The sequence below is a fragment of the Asterias rubens genome, chromosome 10 (assembly GCF_902459465.1).
Source record: "Asterias rubens chromosome 10, eAstRub1.3, whole genome shotgun sequence".
Taxonomy (NCBI): Eukaryota; Metazoa; Echinodermata; class Asteroidea; order Forcipulatida; family Asteriidae; genus Asterias; species Asterias rubens.
Genome location: NC_047071.1, coordinates 1,388,423 through 1,410,341, shown reverse-complemented (window position 1 = coordinate 1,410,341; position 21,919 = coordinate 1,388,423). Strand labels below are relative to the sequence as shown.

The following is a 21,919-nucleotide window of genomic DNA, read 5'->3' as shown; positions in this document are numbered from 1 at the left end:
ACCCGACTGTTTCCCGGCTCCAGCCTAAGAATACACAGCCGACTCAAAAAATCAGCTAAAAACCCATGTACTAACAGAGTCCGCTTGCATGCCCGCATTCCACAGATAAGTGGTGGGCGGTACCCATTGCTAATTTGTCAACGGTAGACCACGTTACTAACGGTGGTGGATCACCGATGGGGCGTTGCTAGTGTTGAAGGGCCCTCCGTGATTGGTCCAGCCGGGGAGAGAGTCGACTCTGTGCTTGGATTGTCAGTGACTTGCAGCTCTCTCAGTGGTCACGACTGATTGCTTTCAGTGATACGGCCAATCAATTATTTTCCATATATGGTTATGTCATTTGGCTCTTTGTCGAGCGGCGTTGAGATCACTTTGTGTGTGTGGTATCTTAACAGCTTGTCTTTTTTGAACTAATTCGGTGAAATTTTGCCCTTTTTTCCGATGCGAAAATCGTGGGAAAACTCGGGCGGACATCTTGTTTGACACCGTAGAACATCGCGTCTGGAGTTCACCATGTTGTCCAGTGTTTTCTAGCAGGAATTTACGCTTGGAATGTACTGTTTTCGTGGATGATAAATAACGTGGCAGTAATTGCGGTGTACATTGTGCAATTTGTTGGATACGTTGAACGTGTGAACAAGCGTTGGGATTGTTAGGGGGGAGAGCCCTCTACAGTGTACGTACGTTGTGTGTGTGTACAGAGGGACGAAACGAACTAGCCGGCAGGTCACCGAATCCGCGGGCATTTTCCTTTTCTATACTTTCCGGTGGATCATTAATAAGCTATGTACCCACAAAGCAGACATCCGGTAAGTGTAAACAATTTTTGCTTCTTCTAACTGTAGTTTTGAGCCAAATAAATGGCGTCTGTTTTTCAGTAGTGGCGACGAAGCCGTTTCACCCACACCGACCGTGATACAAAAAAAAGTCACGTCATTTTTACATGGATATTGACACATAGGCTGTCTTGAGAATCCATGTCACTAAATCTTCATTAAAATCCAACGACACTTTTACATGAATTTCTCAAATGTCATGATATCTGTACTTCTTGCAGTTGAATGTATCATAATTAACACGTACATGACAATATACTTATCGAATCAAAATGGCATCTTTGGATGTGCGGGCTTAATAATTCGAACGTGTTTATAGCATGTTTTTTTTTGCACGGTTGCTAAATATTGGCTATGCGTCGCCTAGCTGTGCGCGACCGCCGTGCTATGTAGAGCATGCTCCCACGTGTTTGTGCGCAAAGAGATACTGAAATTATAAAATGGCGGTCTAATTCAGCAAGTCTGTTAATCCATGGTTCGTCAGCAAATTTATATAGTGATAGTGAAATTATTAACTCTATAATTACTGCTGATGAATGAGAAAAATCTTAAACCCAGTTTTGAAGACATGAAAAAAAAACCTATCAATGTCATGTGGCCATAGAAAAAGTAAATTGTGTTTGTCAAAAGATTTTAATTATAAAACATGTTTTTTTTTTTACTCTTTACTTCTTAATTTAAAAAATCTGTATGTAATAATTTTTAAAATGATAAGACAATGTTAACTATTGTTTTCCGTTGCTAATTATGCATCAGACAGAGGAAGCATTTTCGCGTGTTCAGCTCTTTCTGATCTTCGTAGTTACTCTAGTTGCATGCTTGGAAAAGTTTCCGTATAGCGCCACCACTTTTTCATTCTATATGAAATAATATAGTATCTAATTTACCTGAATGAGATATCCCTTTTTGTAAAAATTAGTGAAAAAGTGGTGGCGCCATACGGAAAGTTATCCGCATGCTTATTATGTATATATCATGCTTATTATGCATTGTCTGTCACGCAAACTCCATCCAAGATGGCTGGGGTGTTTTGATTGTGTCCTGGTAACCCACCACATGGGTACCAGCTATATTCTGACATAGATCCCGAAATGGAGCCACAAATGATCACAACTATGTTATTAGGCCTATTGATGGTTGGAGCCATATTGTTTTCAACCATAACAATACACGAAACCACACAGAAGCTGGCACCATCTACTAGTCTGGCGTCTTTTAACTATTTATTAAATCAGCAACTTGGAAATTCACTTGTCGACCTTTTTGACGAGATGGCCATGGAGTGATGATCTATTGTAAAAGAGTTATAATGGCGGGCAATGACCCTTCTGTAACCCCTGACATCATGACTGTTACTATTAATCATTTACCTCATTGTTTGAATTCCCTTGTCTTGTGTTGATACTAAACACCAATTAAACCCCCACCTGGCTTTTACATTATGCAGGCGCCCCACCAGCCCGGTCAGCCCTTCAAGTTCACAGTGGCCGAGTCATGTGACCGTATCAAGGAGGAGTTCAGTTTCCTCCAAGCACAATATCACAGGTGAGAGAGGTCAAAGGTCAAAAGCCCCCAAGTTGCTAGTGTATTATTATTTATATAGCAGCACACCACCAGTCTAAACAGTTTGACTTGTTGGGGGGGGGGGGGGGGTTAGATTCCCAAGAATTGGATTTGAAGCTGTTTGTGTGATTTATAGATCCTACCTTCAAGCCTTGCTCTATGCTTCAAGGCACTAAACTCTATGTAATCTCCATAGAGCTTGCTAACCATGTGTGTGTACTGTACACTGGGTAATGCTTTGGGGAGATGACTCTGTTGGGCTTTTCAGCTAATACATTTAAGTGCTGTGGACCATTCGGGAGATTGTGCTTGTTATAAACTGGACATTACCATTTTCCAGGATGATGAATTCTGGATTAAGATGAGATTACTATTAATAAACCAGCATAATTAAAGAGCAGATGTTTTTGAGGGCCGTGGTGACAATGCATTATTATCGGTAATTTTGTTCTCGACTAGGCATAATTAATTAGGATGACTGCTGAACAGCTTGTTGCAGGCATGGCTTTTCATTTTTAAGAGGGCAAGGTTGTTTTTACAATTGCAAAGAAAGGGCAATTAATTCCAGGCACAATTGGAAAGTAAAATCTATGGGAAACTTCTCAAGGGGCAACAAGGCCAAGACTGGGCAAAAGAAAGAGGCAATGGCCTCCATGTAGTTCCTGGTCTGTAACTTCAGGATCTGAAAGTAAATTGTGTTTAGTATTTTCTTTCAGGTAGTCATTTTCTGGGCATATTATTTGCCAAGTTTGCTCAGTGATCTAGAGTGACAGTAATTTGAGTAAGACACCACAATTTGATTCATTGGTCAGTTGATACCGAGTCCGCAATATCTTTACTTATACAGTGTAGGAGGAAGGAAATATGTAGGATGTGCAGGGTACTTTAAAAAAGAAAATGTACATGTAGGTACTATAGGTTTACACAACTATTGGCCATACATGTACACTTGGATAAAATAACTTGAAGGATGTAACAACCATGTGACACAGCCCAACAAGAAGCATTTTATGCCATTGAGAAAATTGTTCAGATCCATCGTAAAACACGAGTTCATGCACCAGTTCACCCATCCAACATTTTGAAGAGGGGAAATTTGTATGTAATTTTACCCACCCATGGTGGTGGGCCAGCGCAGTTCCATGGTGTAATTAGAGTGCTCCCTCTAAATCTTTTATGGGTGGGGCCTACATGAGTCCAGGCCTGGAATTAAATTTCATCTTTTGAGAGGGCAAAGCCATTACATTTTGTAAAGGGCACTACCATAGAAATATTGACCATTGAAAACAGAATGTGTGTTATTTAGTGAAGTGCGCATTTTTTTAGGTGACGCAGCGTTTACATGTAAACCTATTGACCACCAACGTTCATGGTGAGCGTGGCATCAGTCGCCGCGTGTGCCGCGTATCACGTCCGCCATACCTCCAAAAGGCTTATTGGAAAAGTTAGTCATTGGGAACATTTTGAAGGGGCACCAGGGCCAAGACTAGGGCAACAGAGGCCATGGTCTCTTTGACCTTTGACCTGTGTAATTCCAGTCCTTGGTTGTCACTCAGCTCAGGTCACGGAATTCTGCTTCCTATGGTCAGATGGTTTCAGGGGATGATTCTCAAACCTGAGTGGTCGGTCATCCTGTCTGTGGGTACATGAAAGACATTCATAATAATAATAATAATAATAATAATGAGAAATTATAAAGCGTACAAATCCATCAAAGTGCTCATGGCGCTAAATACAAAGAATAATATTTACATGTACAATAACCAAAATTGAAACGTAAGCCTAAGCTAAGTTAGTAAGTGCAAAATGATCCTTTAGAGACCTGCACATACTTAGCCCAATGCTCTTGTTGAATTGAGCATCCTAAGTAATTAAACATAATTTGTTCTAAAAGAATACATCATTTTATTAGTCAGAATGCTGTTAGAAACAGAGAGACCATGCAGTTCATTGCTTGGTGACCCCATGCAGTTCATTGCTTGGTGACCCCATACACAATTTAATAGATGATAGATTTGCATCAGGATAAAGAATATTCATTTTGGTTTTTAATCGTAAATGGGTAAAATCAAAATGAATATTCTATACAAAAATGGTTTACATTTTAATTCGGCCAAATTGGGCAGGTTCATACATAAAAAAATTATAATAAAATAGAGAAATGCTAACCTCTTATATAGTCATAGAGACCCCAAAACAAAGTCATAGGTTGAACGATAAAATTTCCAAGGGGAAATTAAATTTCAAAAGGAAATCAAATTGATAAGTTTGATGGTAAATAGGTAGTAGGTAGCGTGTCAATGTTTGTTTTTGTGTGGAGCAGCTGCACCTTCTTTCGTCACCTATCAAACCCATTTCCAATAATGTTGGATCAGCCTGATTACTATAGTCTCGAAAGGTGTGGCTCAGTTTGCGGTCAGGATTTTGTGTCCACAAACGAAGGAATTATATTGCCCAGAGTAGGACAAAAAATGGATTTATTATGAGCCATTCTACTCGGTTTCAAGTTGCTCTTGACACATACTTTCACCACACTTTCACTCAACCATTATGGTTGCAACCCAAATGTTGTTTCAGTTGAGAACTGTGAAGTGTTGAATTTTCTTTAAAATTAAATAGCTTTCACAAATCACTTTGGCGCCAAGGGTTGAATCAGGCAACAGAGGATCCCTCTATGTATCCTTTCACACGATGTGAAATTTCACAAACCATGCTAAAATGTAGCATGGGAGTCTTGCTAAATTCTCTAAAGTGTGGAAAAGGCTAGGTTTCTATGATTTATGGAGCAATCAATACTATGATTATAGACCTATGTGTGTTTTTGATTGTCTTATGACTTTCTACGACTCGACTCTAGACTTTGGTGCTCCTCAAAGAATTGCATCTGTTTTGGTTTCTATGCCATATCATGGATATGGCCATTTCAATACAAGATTAAAAGGAACTTGCCCATTTCCTTTGAGAACGCTGTTTAGCACTGCATGCCTGGAATTAAATGAAGGCCACGGAGGCCATGGCCTTTCAAAAACCATGTCATTAATATGACTGTTCAAGTTTATTGAAAGTTCCCTGAATCAGCATAATCTACCACAGTGTGGTTGGTCTTTTCCTGTCTAAAATTATCAACATTTCAAAAAGCAGATTTTTACCACAAACCAAAAACTGTTTTTCCTTTGATTTATGTTTGCCTCACCTCATTTTTCCCCCTTGTCTTTTTCTTCTTCTTATATTATTTTATAGCCACATGTGGCATATCAAATGGTCCAGGAATGTCAGATGAAATTTACAACTAGCCATTTACAAATCATTGGAGGGGAGAGTGTTTCCAGTAATAATAAACATTGTGGGGCCCTGGGGGTTTGGAGGCACTGCCAGGGTGAGTCAGTGCCTGGTAATTTGACCAATTCGCTGACAGCATGGGGTGAGATGGGAAGGGCCTATCAGCGGGCACCACCAAGGGTCCTGCGCTGTGACAGGATGGGTCTGCTGGCTGCTTGACAGTGACTTTCTAATTTGCATGATTGTGAATATTCATGAATCAGTCCAGTTTGTTTGTGAGTTTGTGTTTGCTGTGTCACTGCTAGACCATTTTATTGTTGACTCAAACTTTTTAGGGGGTGAAAAAGAAAGCGAACTAAAATTACAAATATTTTTAACAATTTTTTTGTTTTTTCCTATTCTTTCTCATGCTTTAGCCTCAAGATGGAATGTGAAAAGTTGTCGCAAGAAAAGACAGAAATGCAACGACACTACGTCATGGTGAGTTGAGTTGAGAGGTTTTTTTTACGGGGTCATTAAAAAATGTATACTCTGTGTCTGTGCAGTTTCATGGTTTTTAACAAAGAAATACTATACTAGACTAGCTAGACCCTTAATTATTTAAAATTTACCCAGTCAGTTTTCCTCGTTGTTTATACTGGACATATTACAGTATCTATCAAATTTGATGTGAAGCTTTAATTCCCCTAATCTCCAAACTTGGCAGCATGTAGGCCTAAGTGCAGTACCAGTTTAAATGTGTAAGTATCAAGTTTACTCATGCACATACCAACAAAAACTGCATATTCCAGTAATGCATACATGTAGGGTATACTCGATATAGAAAAGTAGCTTGTGACCAAATACACTTTTCACCAGTTCTGTGCATATATTTTTGGTAGTAATCCCATCCCACAAAGTAGAGTTATTTATAAGCTTTCAAGTGACATTTACGCAAACCTACACCTCTCTACAATTAGCAATAGAAGAGTCAATACTGAGATCAATTTAAACAAACAGCTCTGGATTCGGTTCTGAAATCTCTAGTTGTGACAGTAAATGTTCATTTTAGTTTATCAGGTACAAACACAAGGGGAGGGTGTTTGGACATAAAATGTGTCACTCATGTGTTGTATGTACAGTAAATTTGTTTGGATTTGATTGGGGCAGGGTTTGTTAATTATAGTGCAGCTATTATGGGAAAACTGAGTACTAAGTGTATGCAAGGCCTTGTCAGTTTAAACCAAGCGGATCATGCGGGCAGCTATGCGTGAAATCAACTGTGCGTTAAGCTACTCTTGAGTTTATATTAATTGCCGCTAAAAATAAATTACTGACATTGGCAGACTCTGATGATCCGAGAGCTTATTGATGATCAACAAACGTTAACGACAATGATTGCCCCAAAAAACATAAACAACATGCTCTGCGATGGGTCATTTGACATTGACTAGAAAGGATACAAATTGTTCTGACCAATCCCTCACTCCGGCTAAGAGGCGGGGAACGATTTTGTCTAGAGTTTTATTAGACTGATACACACTGAATATTTCTAAAGTGAACTTAAAACAAGAAGTGGCAACATCTAGGCACAACATTGAGTAGCAAATGGTGAGTTCGCAGTGGCATAATCATACATTTTGAGAAGCATTGTGCTCTGTTGTACAAGGGAAATCGTTCGCTGAGAGGTGACTAAATAATGCTGACTTGGGCATCTCATGAAAAAAACACTTGATTTGGCGACACGTCAGCTAAAACATGTCAAATCTTAACAGGACATAAGTTAAATACCTAACTAATCAGTTTTGAAAACGGTGTTGACTTGATGCTGAAGCAACCCTGCCTAAAAATAAATCCTGATGATTGTCACATTATTGAAGTCTTTCTGTGAAAATGAACGATATTTACAGAGAGGCCTGAACAATGTAAACAAGTGTGACTTGGTCAACACTCTTCACACCCTCTTATTCCTCGCTGGTCAAACACTCTGACCAAGTACCCAGAGTGACCCCCCCCCCCCATGGACTGGGCTATTGTTTGTTTTGCCATACATGTATTGTACATGTAGCTCCTATTGCAACTAGTGTCTCAAAAAATGGCCAGCTATAACAAATTTCTTTTCCAGACTGTTGCTATGTGGCGGTACTCCCATCTGATCTCAAGGTCCTACATTATAAAAAGAAATAATAAATAAATAAGCGCACTTAATAGCAAGCACTAAGTACAACCATCTACATGTATCTAACACAGTGAAAGTAGTCTGAGGCGCTGTAGGATGAAAAATGGGAGATGAGACTCAACACAAACATCCTAAAACAAATGTGTCTTTTTTTTTTTTTTTACAGTATTACGAAATGTCATATGGATTGAATGTGGAAATGCACAAACAGGTAAGATTTTCCTCTTTTTTTTTTTACATTTTTTCCTTTTTTCTTTTGAGTCTATATCTCCAGGGGTTGTCAAAAGGTTGACTTTCACTAATTTCAACCTCCTAAGATCTGGATCCCAGTTTCTGACTTTTTTTTGTCATCACTGACTCTCCTCTCTGTGAGCGTTGCATGCCTATTTCCCCTAATTGTCTGTTTTACGTAGCAAGACTTTCTTGGCAGTATAAATATCTGTGTGGCCTAGAAATGATGATGGTTTTAGTTTTTTTAAATTGGAATTTGTGAAAAGGCTCAGGCGAGAAAAAAGAACACTTTGTGTGTCAAGAAAATCTGTGTCAGTTGTCGTTCTAATTCCTGAAAAATTTGTCGCTACGCTGCCCAATTATTTGATAAAATTGAATTTTGCAACCTTCCCATTAATTATCAGACGGGGTTGTTATTCAGTATTTGTGACAGAGGGTGGAAAGTGTCAGGTGCGAAATATAGCCCAATCCCGATTATGCATGGTCACATGACCCCGGGTTCCTACTGAGCACCTCCTTTTTTGCCTTTGCCGACGACTTAGTTACTGTTGTACCAACCAGTTTACAGGCCGGTATGCTTTGTCTCTGAAAGGGCAAGGGCACCAAGGCATTTTCTTCCTGTGATAAAGGGCACCCTATGAGGAAATTGTTAATTTCTGCAGGGGCATTTTAAGGGCACTAAGGCAATGACCAGGGGGCATTGAGGCAATTGCCTTTGTTGCCTCTGTGAAGTATCAGGCCTGAGTTTATGGCCGACGAAGACACGATGTTGCAGTTCTATTAAGTGTCTTTTTATCCACTACACTGTGTCGCTAAATATCCCACTTGAATCCACCTGTACACGGACTCGGCTGTCCGCAAAATCCCAGGGCCTTGTCCCGCTTGTGCTGATGTTGATTTCCGCCCGTCCCCCTGATCCAGCAATTCCCCATCTCCGAGTTTGCCAGTAATTACATTGGTTGTTATCCGCGAGAGAAGAGAAGAAACTTGAGAGAGATTCAGAAGGGGGGGAGGGTAGATGTCGGAGAGACTGCGAGAGCTGTGGCAGTGCTGTCAGTGAATGACCCAATTCAATCAGTGTACGGGAGCGGGGTCGGGGAATATTGAAGGTGGTGAATGTAAGGCGGTTGTGATTACTAGGTATGCATGCATGGCTGGAGACTGGGACCGTGGATATAACAAGCTACCAGTTGTAAATTGGGTCAGGGGTCGTTTGGGATCTCGCTCGGAGGCGGTTGTTGGTGGGATTTCTCTGTGTAGGGCGTGTATCACATGTTTATTAGCAGGGCAATTGTAAAGTCATTATTGGGATCTTTGAGGTGAAATCTTACTAATAATGAATGAAGCCATAATACTCTTTGTACAATGTCATGATTTTCACAAGTAAATTGGTACATATATACACGTGTATCTATAAGTACATTGAGCATTTGATACATCTTAAACATAAAAAAAAACATTTTGTTCATAGTTACTGGATATAACTGTTGTCTTTATCAATGTAAACAAGTGAACACAATTTGTCCTAATATAATAAACAAAAGTCTTTTCTTTTTTCTTTTAATGAAATTGTCAAAGTGAAGCACTTGGATCAACGAAACGTGCCTTTTGTAAATGGCAGGACGTTTTTTCCCCATGTTTGCAGTAGAAAGTTCTAAAAATTTCTACTGAACTCAACTGCCAAGATTGATGTCCCCTCTCCTTGGGCTCATATTAATTTTGATTAACTTGCGCATTTTCCCATGCCTCATCACTATCATTGTCAGTATCATGGAACTTTCTTTGAACATAGACTCTGGGTCTCGTAACGATCCAATTTCTGTTTCTGTCGCTCCCAAATCCTAGGCGCCTGGCATCAATTAATAACTGAGAAATTTATGCAAACAAAATTGTAGGTCTTCCAAAGTTGTGCATTGTTATTTCATTGTTATGTATGCAAGAAGTTGTTGCCATGTGATCTTTAAATACCTAGAGCTTTGTGCAGCCTATGACAACAAAACCTAGAAAATTAAACTGATCGTGTGGAAGTCGTTGCCTGTTTGAAGAAATCGTAATTCATTTTCTTTTTCTAATTTTGTTTTTAAAATTGAAAGAAAACCCTAAATTATTAGCTGTTATTAAAAACATTTATTTGAGTCACATTTTTTACCCCCTTGTTTTGATATCGCCACCCTAAAATGGTGTCTTTTTACCCAATGGTGCGAAGAACTTCACCCAAGGATTTGCCCCCACCTCTCCCTGCAGTAAAGCAATACGACTCTGTGTCAATACAAAGACAGCGGAGTCAACACAAAGAAAGGTTGGTCTAGGCATGGGTTCCGTGCACCGTGACCATCTTTAAAAGATGCTGGAGATTGTGTGTCAGCTATAGGGACAGTGTTTTCATAGTGAAGCCATGGCCCTTGAGTTGGCTTGGCTCAAGAGTGCTTCATGCACTGGCCGAGTATATATACACCCCAACGTTCTTCGGAGATAGCTTGATTGGCATTCAAGCACTGCGAAGACTCACTGCGCCAACCAAGATCTTGTCAACACATATGGGGCAGGCACACATGCATGCCAATTACACTTCAAAGCATTGAGTATATATAACAGGAGCTTCTTCTTTGTTCTGGTCTGCAGATTTTTTTTCTTCTACTTTCCCGGGTTATCTTGACGGAATTGCATATTCATCGGGGGCCCCAGATTTGCCCATAAATTGGTGGCACAAGTACACTTTAATGGATCACGTTGATGATATTGAGTACCACCCCACATCGTTGTCCATGGCGGCGGCTGTCGGGGCGGCCAGCGCGCACGCGGATCAGCAATCATGTGATCCGCTATTAATTATTCATGGTGACCAGCTGCCTATCCGACCATTAGCATGGTACAGGGTCTCTCTGTTGTGGGAGCTATTGCTTGCTTGCATTATGGGGCCGTCGTCATTACCGCAAGATCGTAATGATGTGCATCCATGAACATGCAGTCTACAGGGTAATTTATTTTCCAGCGCGATTATGGCATTTAATCGAACGTGACCAATCGTCTGGGCTTTTGCTCGGGGTGTCAGCGGAGAATGAGGTGGGGATGAGCTATGAGTGGTCGTTGTTTTACCCTGGTGACCAGGGAGACGTGTTCCTGGGCAATATCTCTTTCTCTTCGCAGGAAATACATAAGAAACAAATATATTTTGTGAAAGTTCACTTACAGGGAAAATAAATTTGGACAACATAAAATATTTGTTTCCATGTCTGGCTAAATATAATTTGTTCCTATCGTACATACCTTATAATTTCATCTGTCCTTGAAAGGTCTTAAACGATATCAAAACAATACATTATTTTCTAAGAGAAACGAAAGAATGTCCATGAACCAGAAAGGAATCAAAAATAAAATGAGAATTATTTCATTACTTCATATAACATTTTGACTACATTTCATAGTAGCAAAGCGCAAACAAAGATCTTAGCAGAATAACATTACCAGTCAAAACACCATGTCATTTGTACCATATTTGAGTCAAGTATCCAGCTCACTCAGCAGGAAATTGGCAAGCAATATTTTTCTGTTAAGTATTTTTCTGCTTTCAGCTCTATGGAAAGTGTAAATTTTAATGGAATGTTTGTTTGACTGTTCAGCATGGTTAATTTAAATACCCACTTAAATACTTGCGATTCATTTATGCACGAATTAAATTGGAGGATTGGATTTAGGCGGATTGGGATTTTTTTACATGATCATTTAAGTATAAAAGCGCCACATCGTAGTTCATTTCCTGTCAATAAAATTTCAGTTTTTTTCCATCTGATTGTTTTTAAAACCCACTTAAAATTGTAAGGAGTGCTACATATGTATTGGGCAGGGTTAAATGGACACATATCGCTTTGTATATTTTTTATGCCAACAAAATTAATAAGGTCGGAAAGATAAATCCATTTCAAACATTCAAACAAAATTTGCCTCCAAATTTTATGGTTTTCCTTTCAGTACAAATGTACATGGTCCGCCATTTTGTGGATTAACAAATTTGGTTTACAAAATGGCAGACCATGTCACATACGTTAAACTGCAGCAATCTTTGTCACATATTCCCTATGTACATAATGGCGCAGAAAGTTGTAATTATCAATTTATAAAAAAGGGCCAGACTTTTTTTTTCCTTCCAGCCTCAATCTGGTTATTAGTTTGAGTGGGAGAAAAACAACATGGTCAACTGTATATTAAAGCATTGCATTTAAATTTCAAAGTTAAATAATAATAATGACACGGTTTATGCTCAAAAGAAAAGCATACAAACTAAATGCAAATTAGCAACACCGCCTATCATGTAACAAATAAACAATCAATGATTAAAAGAGCACTCTACTCCTGGTATCAGTATGTTATTATGTGATCAAACATTTAAAGTAGACCTGTTTATCTCTTGAAAGGTCAGGCACTGTATGATGTGTTTGTTAGGGTTGCAATTATCGGCAGAGCTGTCGTCAGAATTCAAGTCCTCCCCCCCCCCCTGGATTCATAATCTAGTTGGATTTTAATATAAACCGGCTGCTTGTCTACATGACTAAACCCCTTCTGCGTAGTACTCCAGTCATCAACTTTTACTTTTGCTATCGAGAAAAAAAACTGTCTGTTTAAAATTTTAACAAATGGCAGTTCAAATATTTTTCCAGCGCATAATGGAGGGGAATGCAGTATTGGGGTTCGGCAATCAAAACGGAGGGGAGAGAAGGTGCTGTTTGAACAAGCAAATGGTGTTTGCAGAGTGGTGTTGTAAGAATCAGTGAGGACTTGGTAAACAAGAATCTCTGAATACATGAGGAGGGTTTTTCTGGAGAGTAGAGTTGATTCCCCCCCCCCTGCTTCTTTTTCCTGTCTTCTTTTGAGGTGTGTATGTGCAGCTCAACATAGCCTGATCCACGGCAATGACAACGTAAGGTTCAATCATGCATGGGTGTGATGCATTACAGGGCCGGCTAAAACGAACTCAGCCTCCCGTTGACGTCATGTGTAGTGTAAGCGGTTAGCATCGCGTGGAATAGATTACCTCTACTCGAGGAGGCCGATGTCAGCTACACGAATTAGTGTTTTTAGTCCTACACGGCCCCGCGATCAATGTTCGCCCCGCTGCCGCTGCCGCTGCCGTGGATGGTTGTTTCACTCTCTCCCTCCCCGACCGGGGCTGTTTACTCAGCAAATATAGACAGGTGACAGGGCCAGCACTCAGCACAGTAGCTGTTGTCAGCATTATGAATGATGAATGATAAACCGTCGTCCCTCCGCAGTTGAATTTTTTGTCTTCCTTTTCTTTCTTCTCCTCTGTCTTGTTTCCCCTCTTCTCGTTCCATTACCACTCACAGCCCTGTGCAAAGTCCTCAGCTTCCCATTCCAGTCAGGGGTAGGTCAAGTGTTTCTCAAGCTAGACTGAGCCGCTTACATACTGGGACCGAGTTGGAGAGAGAGAGAGAGAGAGAAGGGGGGGGGGGTGAGTTTGAGTGAGATGTGCAGAGGCGCAGAAAGGCAAAATACGAAGGGTCAGCTTTTTTCCTCTTTCCTGGCCTCTCTATCTCTTGTGAGTGTTTGCACACAGCGTGTTTGCCAAACTGGTCGTGGCCATTTGGCACTGGCCGGGTTGTAGTGCTGGTAAATTGCTCATCTTGTTTATGGTGCTCATCAAGTCAACATCAAGGGGATGAGAAAATCAGAAACTCTGTCCGCCTCCTCGATGACGGTCCCTGCCCCCTTTTTCCGCTCTAGCTCTCCACCGCCGGCATCCCACCTTTCTCTCCCTCTCTGTATTATCCAACTGCAAGTATTTGAGGAAGGCTGTTCCATGTGTTGTCACAAGGATCATTCCAGATCAATAGCGTACACGTTTGTGTTAGCCTGAAAGGCCCCATGGCTGCTGGCTGCGAGACGCCGCTGTGAATGTAATGGAAGTTTGTGCTAGCCGGCGATTTAAGAAAGAAGACCAACATCCAGGGCCAAATTTCAATGATATAATAAATACTAATAATTTATTCATTTATATAGGGCCAAATTTCAATGATATAATAAATACTAATAATTTATTAATTTATATGCGCTCACAAATTTATGTTCAGATGTGCATTACAATAGTAGAAAAATGCAGATGTTAGCAATTATTTAAGAATATTTAAAAATGGAATATACACTGCACTGTAAAATACAAGAAAAACAGTTTAAAACTTTCAACAGAAATAAAACATCAGCTCGCCAAAGGACACTATAAAAAGTACTAAAAGCCTGAGCTGCTTAAGCACAAATAGTAGCTAAGCACAATAAAAGGTATGCTTATTTGAAAAAGGTTACCAGCCAAAATAGCATTCCGCATGTACCGTTTGTCAATGGTGTCAGTGCTTTTTCTTGTTTATAGCAGAAAATTTCTTCTAAGCAATATTTGGTGCTGGAGCATGCAGCTCTATGAAATTGGACTCAGTCTTTTGAGACGATCATTCCCTGTCATTGCCATATGGAGGATGATCAACAGTTTTGTTATCCTGGCAATAAAATAATAAATCAATAACCAATACCAACATCAATAATGCGGTGTGTAGTACTGTTATACTGTTATTGTAAAGCTGTAAAATAGTTCATGGGTTCTGTTGACATCCTGGAATAAAATTACAACTCATTTCAGTTCAGCAACTTTAAAGTGATTAAATTTTATTAAATATTGATAGAAAGAGCTGTTTTCCCCTTTTTTGATGCAGTGAGTAAAATTTTCTGAAATTCTTAGTTCGAGTGCAACCGTTTGAACCTGTGTGGACCCTGGTTCGCATTCGTGACTGGAACATTGCGTGTGGATTGGGGTTTTCAGTCCCTACTTGATTGTGTGGGTTTTTTCCCCTGTTGGTGTTTTCATCCCATATCTGAAACTTAACACTTCTTCACATCTTCTTTTCATCCTGTTGTGCTGTTGGATGTGAAATAAAATAAACAAAGTAAAAAAAACAGAAATACAAGTACATTGTACTATGGCCTTAATTTATGCAAACAGTAGAAATATAAAAAGAGCGCTGAGCAAACACAGACTTACACTTTTGAAGAAGTACAGTTTAGCCAAAATACTTGTGGTCACCCCCCTTTAAAAGCTTTTTGAAAATTTGCCTAAGCCGTGTACAGAAATATGTAACAGAGTGTAGTCGAGTGGACATGCATCAGTACACTCATCGCCTTCTAAGTCAAGTGCAACTTCTTAGCGGCCCCAGACTAACAAAATACAAAATTTGAAATTCCCAAGCAGATGTGTACTGTTCCGCCCAAGCCCTTCTGGAGCCTAGCCGGTCTCCACGCTCTAAGTCGGCGGAACAGGGTTGGTCACCCATGCACTACAACCACTCCGTCACACTCCTCTTGGTTCATGGTCCACTTCATTAAGTGTGAATTGAATGCATGCATGCTGGGGTTTCTGAAGAAATATAGCACATTTTGGTAACAGAGAAACTGACTGTTTTTTGTTTACTGCGAATAAAAAGCGTCATCTGTTTTTGTGATCTGATAGATGGTACTTTTTCAATTATGTCGGATTTTAAGATAGGAGCTCAGTTGTCTTGTTGAGCGGAACTGTGTTTTCTTTCTTTCCTTCCGATTCATTTGATTATTTTCCAATATCACAAATTGTCCAATAATTTCATTGAACAGATAGTTATTATTTTAAATATGCTAAGCAAATATGAGCAGGATACTAGTCACAAAGTGAATGTGTGACATGGTATTTCGGCTGGTAGCGTAATTACAGCATTGAAAATTCTTGGGCTAAGCAACTTTTTGTGCTTAATAGCAGCTCTATGAAATTGGGCTAATAATATTTCATCACAAACAAGGCAAACATGTAAGCTACAATGTACAATGCTTCACCTATGTCATTTTTATTGATAAAAAAACCCAGCAAAAGACCAACTATATTTAGCTGAACTGACAGTACCACCACTTACTTTATTTCATATTGATCGATACACAATATTGCAATTGTAATTAAGAGACCCAAGCAGTACAATTTTTTAGCAGCGCAGGACACGTTATAATAGAAAAAAAAAAAGACGTGAATATATCGTGGCAACATCCCGTCTTGTGTTTAGAACCTCCATGAGTGGCCAGCCACGAGAAGCCACTGCCTGTGGTGTGCCACCCGAAACCAGTCTCGCCTCGTCACTGGACACCTCTTATCGTTTCCCCGACTCTTCCCCGAGCAAAAACACTATCGAAAGACCCACTCGTAGGCCAAGAACAGGGCTCTTGTGGCGATCGCAAGTGGACACAGAAAACCCTAGGAATCGCCGGGCAATCCTTCTGCACGGCTATTAAATTTGATTGGTTTGGAACCAGAAGAACACGAGTGGGTCATTATCAGGTCATTTGTCCCAAAAGATACAGTGTGGAGAGCTCTCGTCCGCGGATCTTGTTCCAAAATCAAGAAAATGAAAAAATAAAATTGATTAATTTTCTTTTCTGCGTCGAGTTGTTATTCTTGAAACGAATCCGACATGCCGATCGCAGACATTTTTTTCTTGTTAAGAGTTTTCTCTGAGGTGATCATGTAGTTTGTTGGTGCGCAAGTTGGAAAGAGACGTTCATGGCATATTTAGGTGTAAGGTAACGTGTTTTAGTACTAGAAAGTTAGTGGAAAACTATCTGCCAAGTTTTGTTGGCCAGAGTTGAGAGTTGTATATGTAAATGAAATTGAGAAAGACTACCAGGGTCGAAACGTCAGGCCATTAACTATTTTTTGTATTTAATTGAAAGAACGACGTACACAATGGTGGAATTTCCCCCCGAAATTGTCACCTGGCAGAGTGCACCGGCAATCAATAAAATTCACAATGCTTGATGAATAAATGACATTATTAACCAGCACACAGCAGTAACAATAACATGGTTGCCTAGCATTTTTTATTAAAAGGTCATTTAGGAAATCGGTTAGTCAAAAGAGAGGGGTGTGTGTTTTTGTTTCTGTTCAAGTGAATCGAATAAGGTCTGAACTGTCCGGCTGGCTGTGGTTCGCCTGCCTGCTGTAATACTGAAAAATAATAATACTCTGTGCCTTGCTATTTGGTTCCTTTGATTGGTTCCGCTAGATTGAATGCAAAAGTAAATGCTTGGGCATGCTCCGCCGAACACCGGGCTAAACGAGCCAGTGCAAATGGACACACATGGCTGGCAAAGCAGTGCTTTTCATTAATATATTAGTGATATGGCATGGACTTGTCATCCTTTTGAAGAATAAGGGTGTCAGGCATCCCTTATCCATGGGTAATAGCTTATGCTTTGCAAATAATTCCCTTGGTTGGTCATGCATTACTGCGATGGTTGGTTGGAGGGGGGGGGGGAGGTGGCTCGCAATACCCTGGACTGATGACGGCAACAACCAAAACCGAATGAAGACAGATGATGTTGCTGTAAAAGGATTGGTGGCCATATTGCGATTAATCACCACACGTGACTAATAGTGCAGGACGGTCACCGACGACCAACGTCAGCGGGCTGCGGCTTAGGGGTGGGGGGAATATGCATATTCTTACATCGGGGGGGGGGGGGGGGGGGGGTAGTGGCTTGGAGAAAAAGTGGTTATGCACTGTGTGGCGTATCGGATAGAATCACAAGACTATTATGCAAATTACTACATGTACAACTCTCTCTCCCATCTCTACTCTCCCTTGATAGGAGTTTTTGTGTATAATGAAAGGCTGCTAGTGCTATAAGATGCCTATCATTTGCAATTAACCAGTGTGGCTTTTTTCGCGAGGGTCGTGTTACTACAGTCTCCTGTATGTCCATGTATTTATGTTTGATTTGATCACCGCTCTGTTATTTAGCAGTATTTCTATTTTGCCCATTGTGGTCGGGCTGTATTATTGTGTCGAGTAGTGAATGCATAATTCTGTTTTTTTTCTCAGATGAAACATATTAAAATAAAAATTTGTTAGTATAAATTATGCAAAAATCAGGTGTTTTTTTCCCCCCTTTTTTCAGTAATAAAATAAAGACATTTTTAGGCGTGGGGATTGGAGGAAACTCTTAGATGAGGGGGGAAAACCCACACAGTCAGACAGTGACTGAAAACTCAATTAACAGAACGATTTGATATTTTTCTTTGTTTGAGCTCCAAACAAATTGTGCCTCTCCTGCTACATGTTCAACACTTTTACAAATTGTTTCAAAGTATTATGTTGTACATGTGGATTGCTTTAATGGAATAAGAAAAAAAAGGGGGAAAATATACAGAAACAGGACACCCCAAAACTAAGAAGTGAAACAAATCTCTGTCAAACGTAGTTACTATGGATAAAATGAATTACAATTGGCATATGAATTGAACTTGCCTACTTGCTCATGTACATCATATCCTGGCACTCTATTGTACCCACTTCCCATGGGACATAATACATCAACTATCGCATTTTGTCCTGCAGTCTTCTATATATATCAAAAAAGAAGAAAGAAATTGCAGTTTAATAGCCCCTTCTTAAATTCAAAATCTTTCCGGTTTAATTGGATTTGAGAAAGAAGCTTTACAATAGTGTTGATGAAATTGGAGACCCCAAAGGAAAATAATAAGCAAAAGAGAAAGGCTCCCCTAAGCCATTCAAGCCTGAAGATCTCTTTGTGTGCCATTGAAACAGCGTTTCTTGCTGTCATTTTTTTTAAAAGGAGGGGGAATTTTTTAAGATCAATGTAGATATTTGTGTCTTTCTTTCCCTTAACATAGATACTGTTCCATTCAGACTCAACCTTTTAGGCCCTGAATAATTTCTGCTGACAATGATGAAATTCCCCCGGGGTGGGGAGGTCTCTAGTATTACCATCTGTGTCGAGAGAGAGAGAGAGAGAGAGACGAGAGAAAGAAAGGTGATCGCCTTCGGGTACCCACTCCAATATTTGGTCAAATTTGTTAATCTGTGGATAGCGAGATAAAGATTTGTTTTCTTCTCTTGGAACACATACACAAAAAAATACACCCATCGAGTGTCTGTCTTAAGGCACTGGACGCTATTGGTAATTACTCAAAATAATTTTTGCCATAAATACTTACTTGGTAATGAGCAACGGAGAGTATAAAACATTATGAGAAACGGCTCCCTCTTGAAGTAGTTTGAGAAATATTAATAGACATATTAAAGACTTATTGTTATGCATCTGAAATGACACAAAGTTGTGCAACAAGGGTGTTTTTTTTCTTCATAATTCTCTTACAACATCGATCACCAATTGAGTCCAAATTTTCAAGTATTTGTTATTTTATGCATATGGGATACACCAAGTGAGAACACTGGTCTTTGACAATTATCAAATGTGCCCAGTGCCTTTAAAAGGAGCATGCTAGCTGCGGTAGTTGGTTACTCATTTCAACCTCTATCCCAGTTGTCAACGTCTCAGTCCTACTCTCAGTTGACTGAGTGACATGAAGCTCTAGAGGTCAGTTCACTCTTGTGTGGTTTTGTCATCTCTCTCCAAGTCCCCATCGCTCTCTCCATCCCGCTTTCTTTTAAAACATGTATGGACTGCCAAAGCAAATGATGCTCAGGCCGGACTGAGAATCTGGGGAAAAACTACACATGCCACCCTTGGGGACTGAAGTGAAAACTTGCCATTAGTGGATGGGTAAAGCAAGCCAGGGATGGAAAGATTGATCAACCTTCCGTGTTGATTGATCGCTCATCGTTGTGCTCTACTTACCTTTTTTTTCCTTCTTCGGCTTCACTTTTTCTTCTTTTCTTGCTTCGTTTTCTCCCTCCTCCCCCATGTCTTTCTCTCGTCTTTCGTTTCCTTTGCCGGGATAATTACCGCCGTTTCATGCACACGGAGTTGACCTGGGATCATGCCTGGTTTCATACATGTAATAGTTGTTGTCAACACTCCTGCTGAGATTGGTTTCAGGTCTAAGATAAATTTTGGTTTGGTGAATGCATTCGCCCAGATTTCTTTTAAAGGTGTGTAGTAAAGACAACAATGCGTTCAAATCGCTGAACACAAAATATGAAATGCTGTATCTGTGTGGGGTTTGCACGGATCATGCTAAATTGTTCTTTTAAGCCGGTATCAGGTCTGATACTTCGCAGAGTCAATGAAGGCAGTTGCCTTTTATTTCAGGGCGTAAATAATTTCGGTCAGTGAATGCATTCGCCCAGATTTTTTTTAGAGGTACAAATGTATGAGTACAGACAACAATGTGTTCAAATCACTGATCAAGAATGTTGAAATGTCGTACCGGTATCTGATGTTTTTTTTTTATGTTCCCATAGATTTTAAAGATTTCCAATCGGAGTACCCTTTGCAAAATGAAAGTGGCCTTGCCCTCTTTAAGATGAAATGCCAGGCCTGGTGTTGTGCTGTGAAAGGTTTCAAGTGAAGAAACTATTGTTGTTGGAGCTTTTTATTTCTTCCCATTTTATAACTTGTTCATGCTCTTTTTTCTATCCTTGCAGACAGAAATCGCTAAGCGACTCAACGCTATTTGTGTGCAAATCATCCCATTCTTATCACAGGAGGTAAGCTACATGTATATTTTACTTATTGTAATCTTATATTGGTTTAAAGCATCTAGTGCAGTTGACCTGGGTGGGTCTGTCATGAGATTGCATAAAGAATTGGAGATAAATTACCTCCAGAGACAAAACTATTAAAAGTAAATCATATTTAGCAGTACTTATATATATGAAGATTGCTAAAATTGCACTAGTTATTCATTTATTTATTTGAACATAATAGTGTGTATTTTATCATTAATAATAACTCATTTAATTAAACAACAACAGTGTTAAAGTAATATGCCTTTCACTTAAAGAATGAGTGATGCCAAGTTGACACAATAGTTTCCATATGTTTGACAATTTATACTAATTATTTATAGCATTAATGTGGGGTATAAAATAGACTGCAAGTCAAACTGTTGTAGTCCTACTACTTAGCAGTTTAGACTGTAGTAATCAACAATTTGTAAAGCCGCTTTTCAGCCGTGGTACTTTGCACTGCACTTCACATATAGCCTTGTATCTCATTGCAGCACCAGCAGCAAGTTGCCGCAGCAGTTGAACGGGCGAAGCAGGTCACCATGACAGAACTCAACGCCATTATTGGGGTGAGCATGACATATACTCTTGAAATAGTCCGTCCCTCTGGACCGACTTAACAAAGTACCTTGTTAACAGTGGTGGAGTTTTTATTGTGAAGTTGACAGACCAGTCAAAACCTGACAGACTGTGGTGTTTTGAAGGGTGCCCAAGTGTTGTACACAGTGTACAGACCAGTCAAAACCTGACAGACTGTGGGGCCAAAGGTTTTACACAGTGTACAGACCAGTCAAAACCTGACAGACTGTGGGGCCCAAGTGTTGTACACAGTGTACAGACCAGTCAAAACCTGACAGACTGTGGTGTTTTGAAGGGTGCCAAAGTGTTGTACACTGTGTACATGTACAGACCAGACAAAACCTGACAGACTGTGGTGTTTTGAAGGGTACCCAAGTGTTGTACTCAGTGTAATGATTATGGTAATGCAGTAAATTCGTTGAGCATGCCTGTGGCCAGAAGTTCGAATCAGCCCAGCCGGCCATGCTGCAGTCTAACTTGCCCTCCTTCACCTTCTCTACCTCGACTCTCTCTGTGGGTTGCAGGCAGTATCGAGTCTCACTCACACCACACTTCAACAGGACTACATACTTACATCATACACAGCTATGGCTAATGTCCTATCTCAAAAAACATCAATCACTCATTCTCAAAATACCTAAGTACAGAATATTTCAAGTCGGTATTAGAATGTTTTTCTGAAAAACCCTTCGCAGAGCACATGAGTTCCTTACGCAGACCGTAACAATTCCCAGTGGTACATTTTTTGGGAGGCGACCTGC

The 21,919-nt window shown here is 40.0% G+C and overlaps 1 protein-coding gene across 6 annotated transcripts in view; it reads left to right on the top strand.

Moving 5' to 3' along the window:
• The first annotated feature begins 366 nt into the window (after positions 1-366).
• LOC117295953 (transducin-like enhancer protein 4) overlaps positions 367-21,919 on the top strand; it is a 76,190-nt gene continuing 54,637 nt past the window's right edge. For 5 of the 6 annotated variants that reach the window (XM_033778766.1, XM_033778762.1, XM_033778765.1 and 2 more), the window contains exons 1-6: positions 367-809; positions 2,284-2,381; positions 6,095-6,158; positions 8,003-8,047; positions 20,496-20,558; positions 21,056-21,148. In XM_033778766.1, coding sequence (XP_033634657.1) covers positions 786-809; positions 2,284-2,381; positions 6,095-6,158; positions 8,003-8,047; positions 20,496-20,558; positions 21,056-21,148 — 387 coding nt within the window. In that variant the 5' untranslated portion in view covers positions 367-785. The remainder of the gene's footprint in view (positions 810-2,283; positions 2,382-6,094; positions 6,159-8,002; positions 8,048-20,495; positions 20,559-21,055; positions 21,149-21,919) is intronic. The other variant, XM_033778764.1, reaches the window with a different exon arrangement.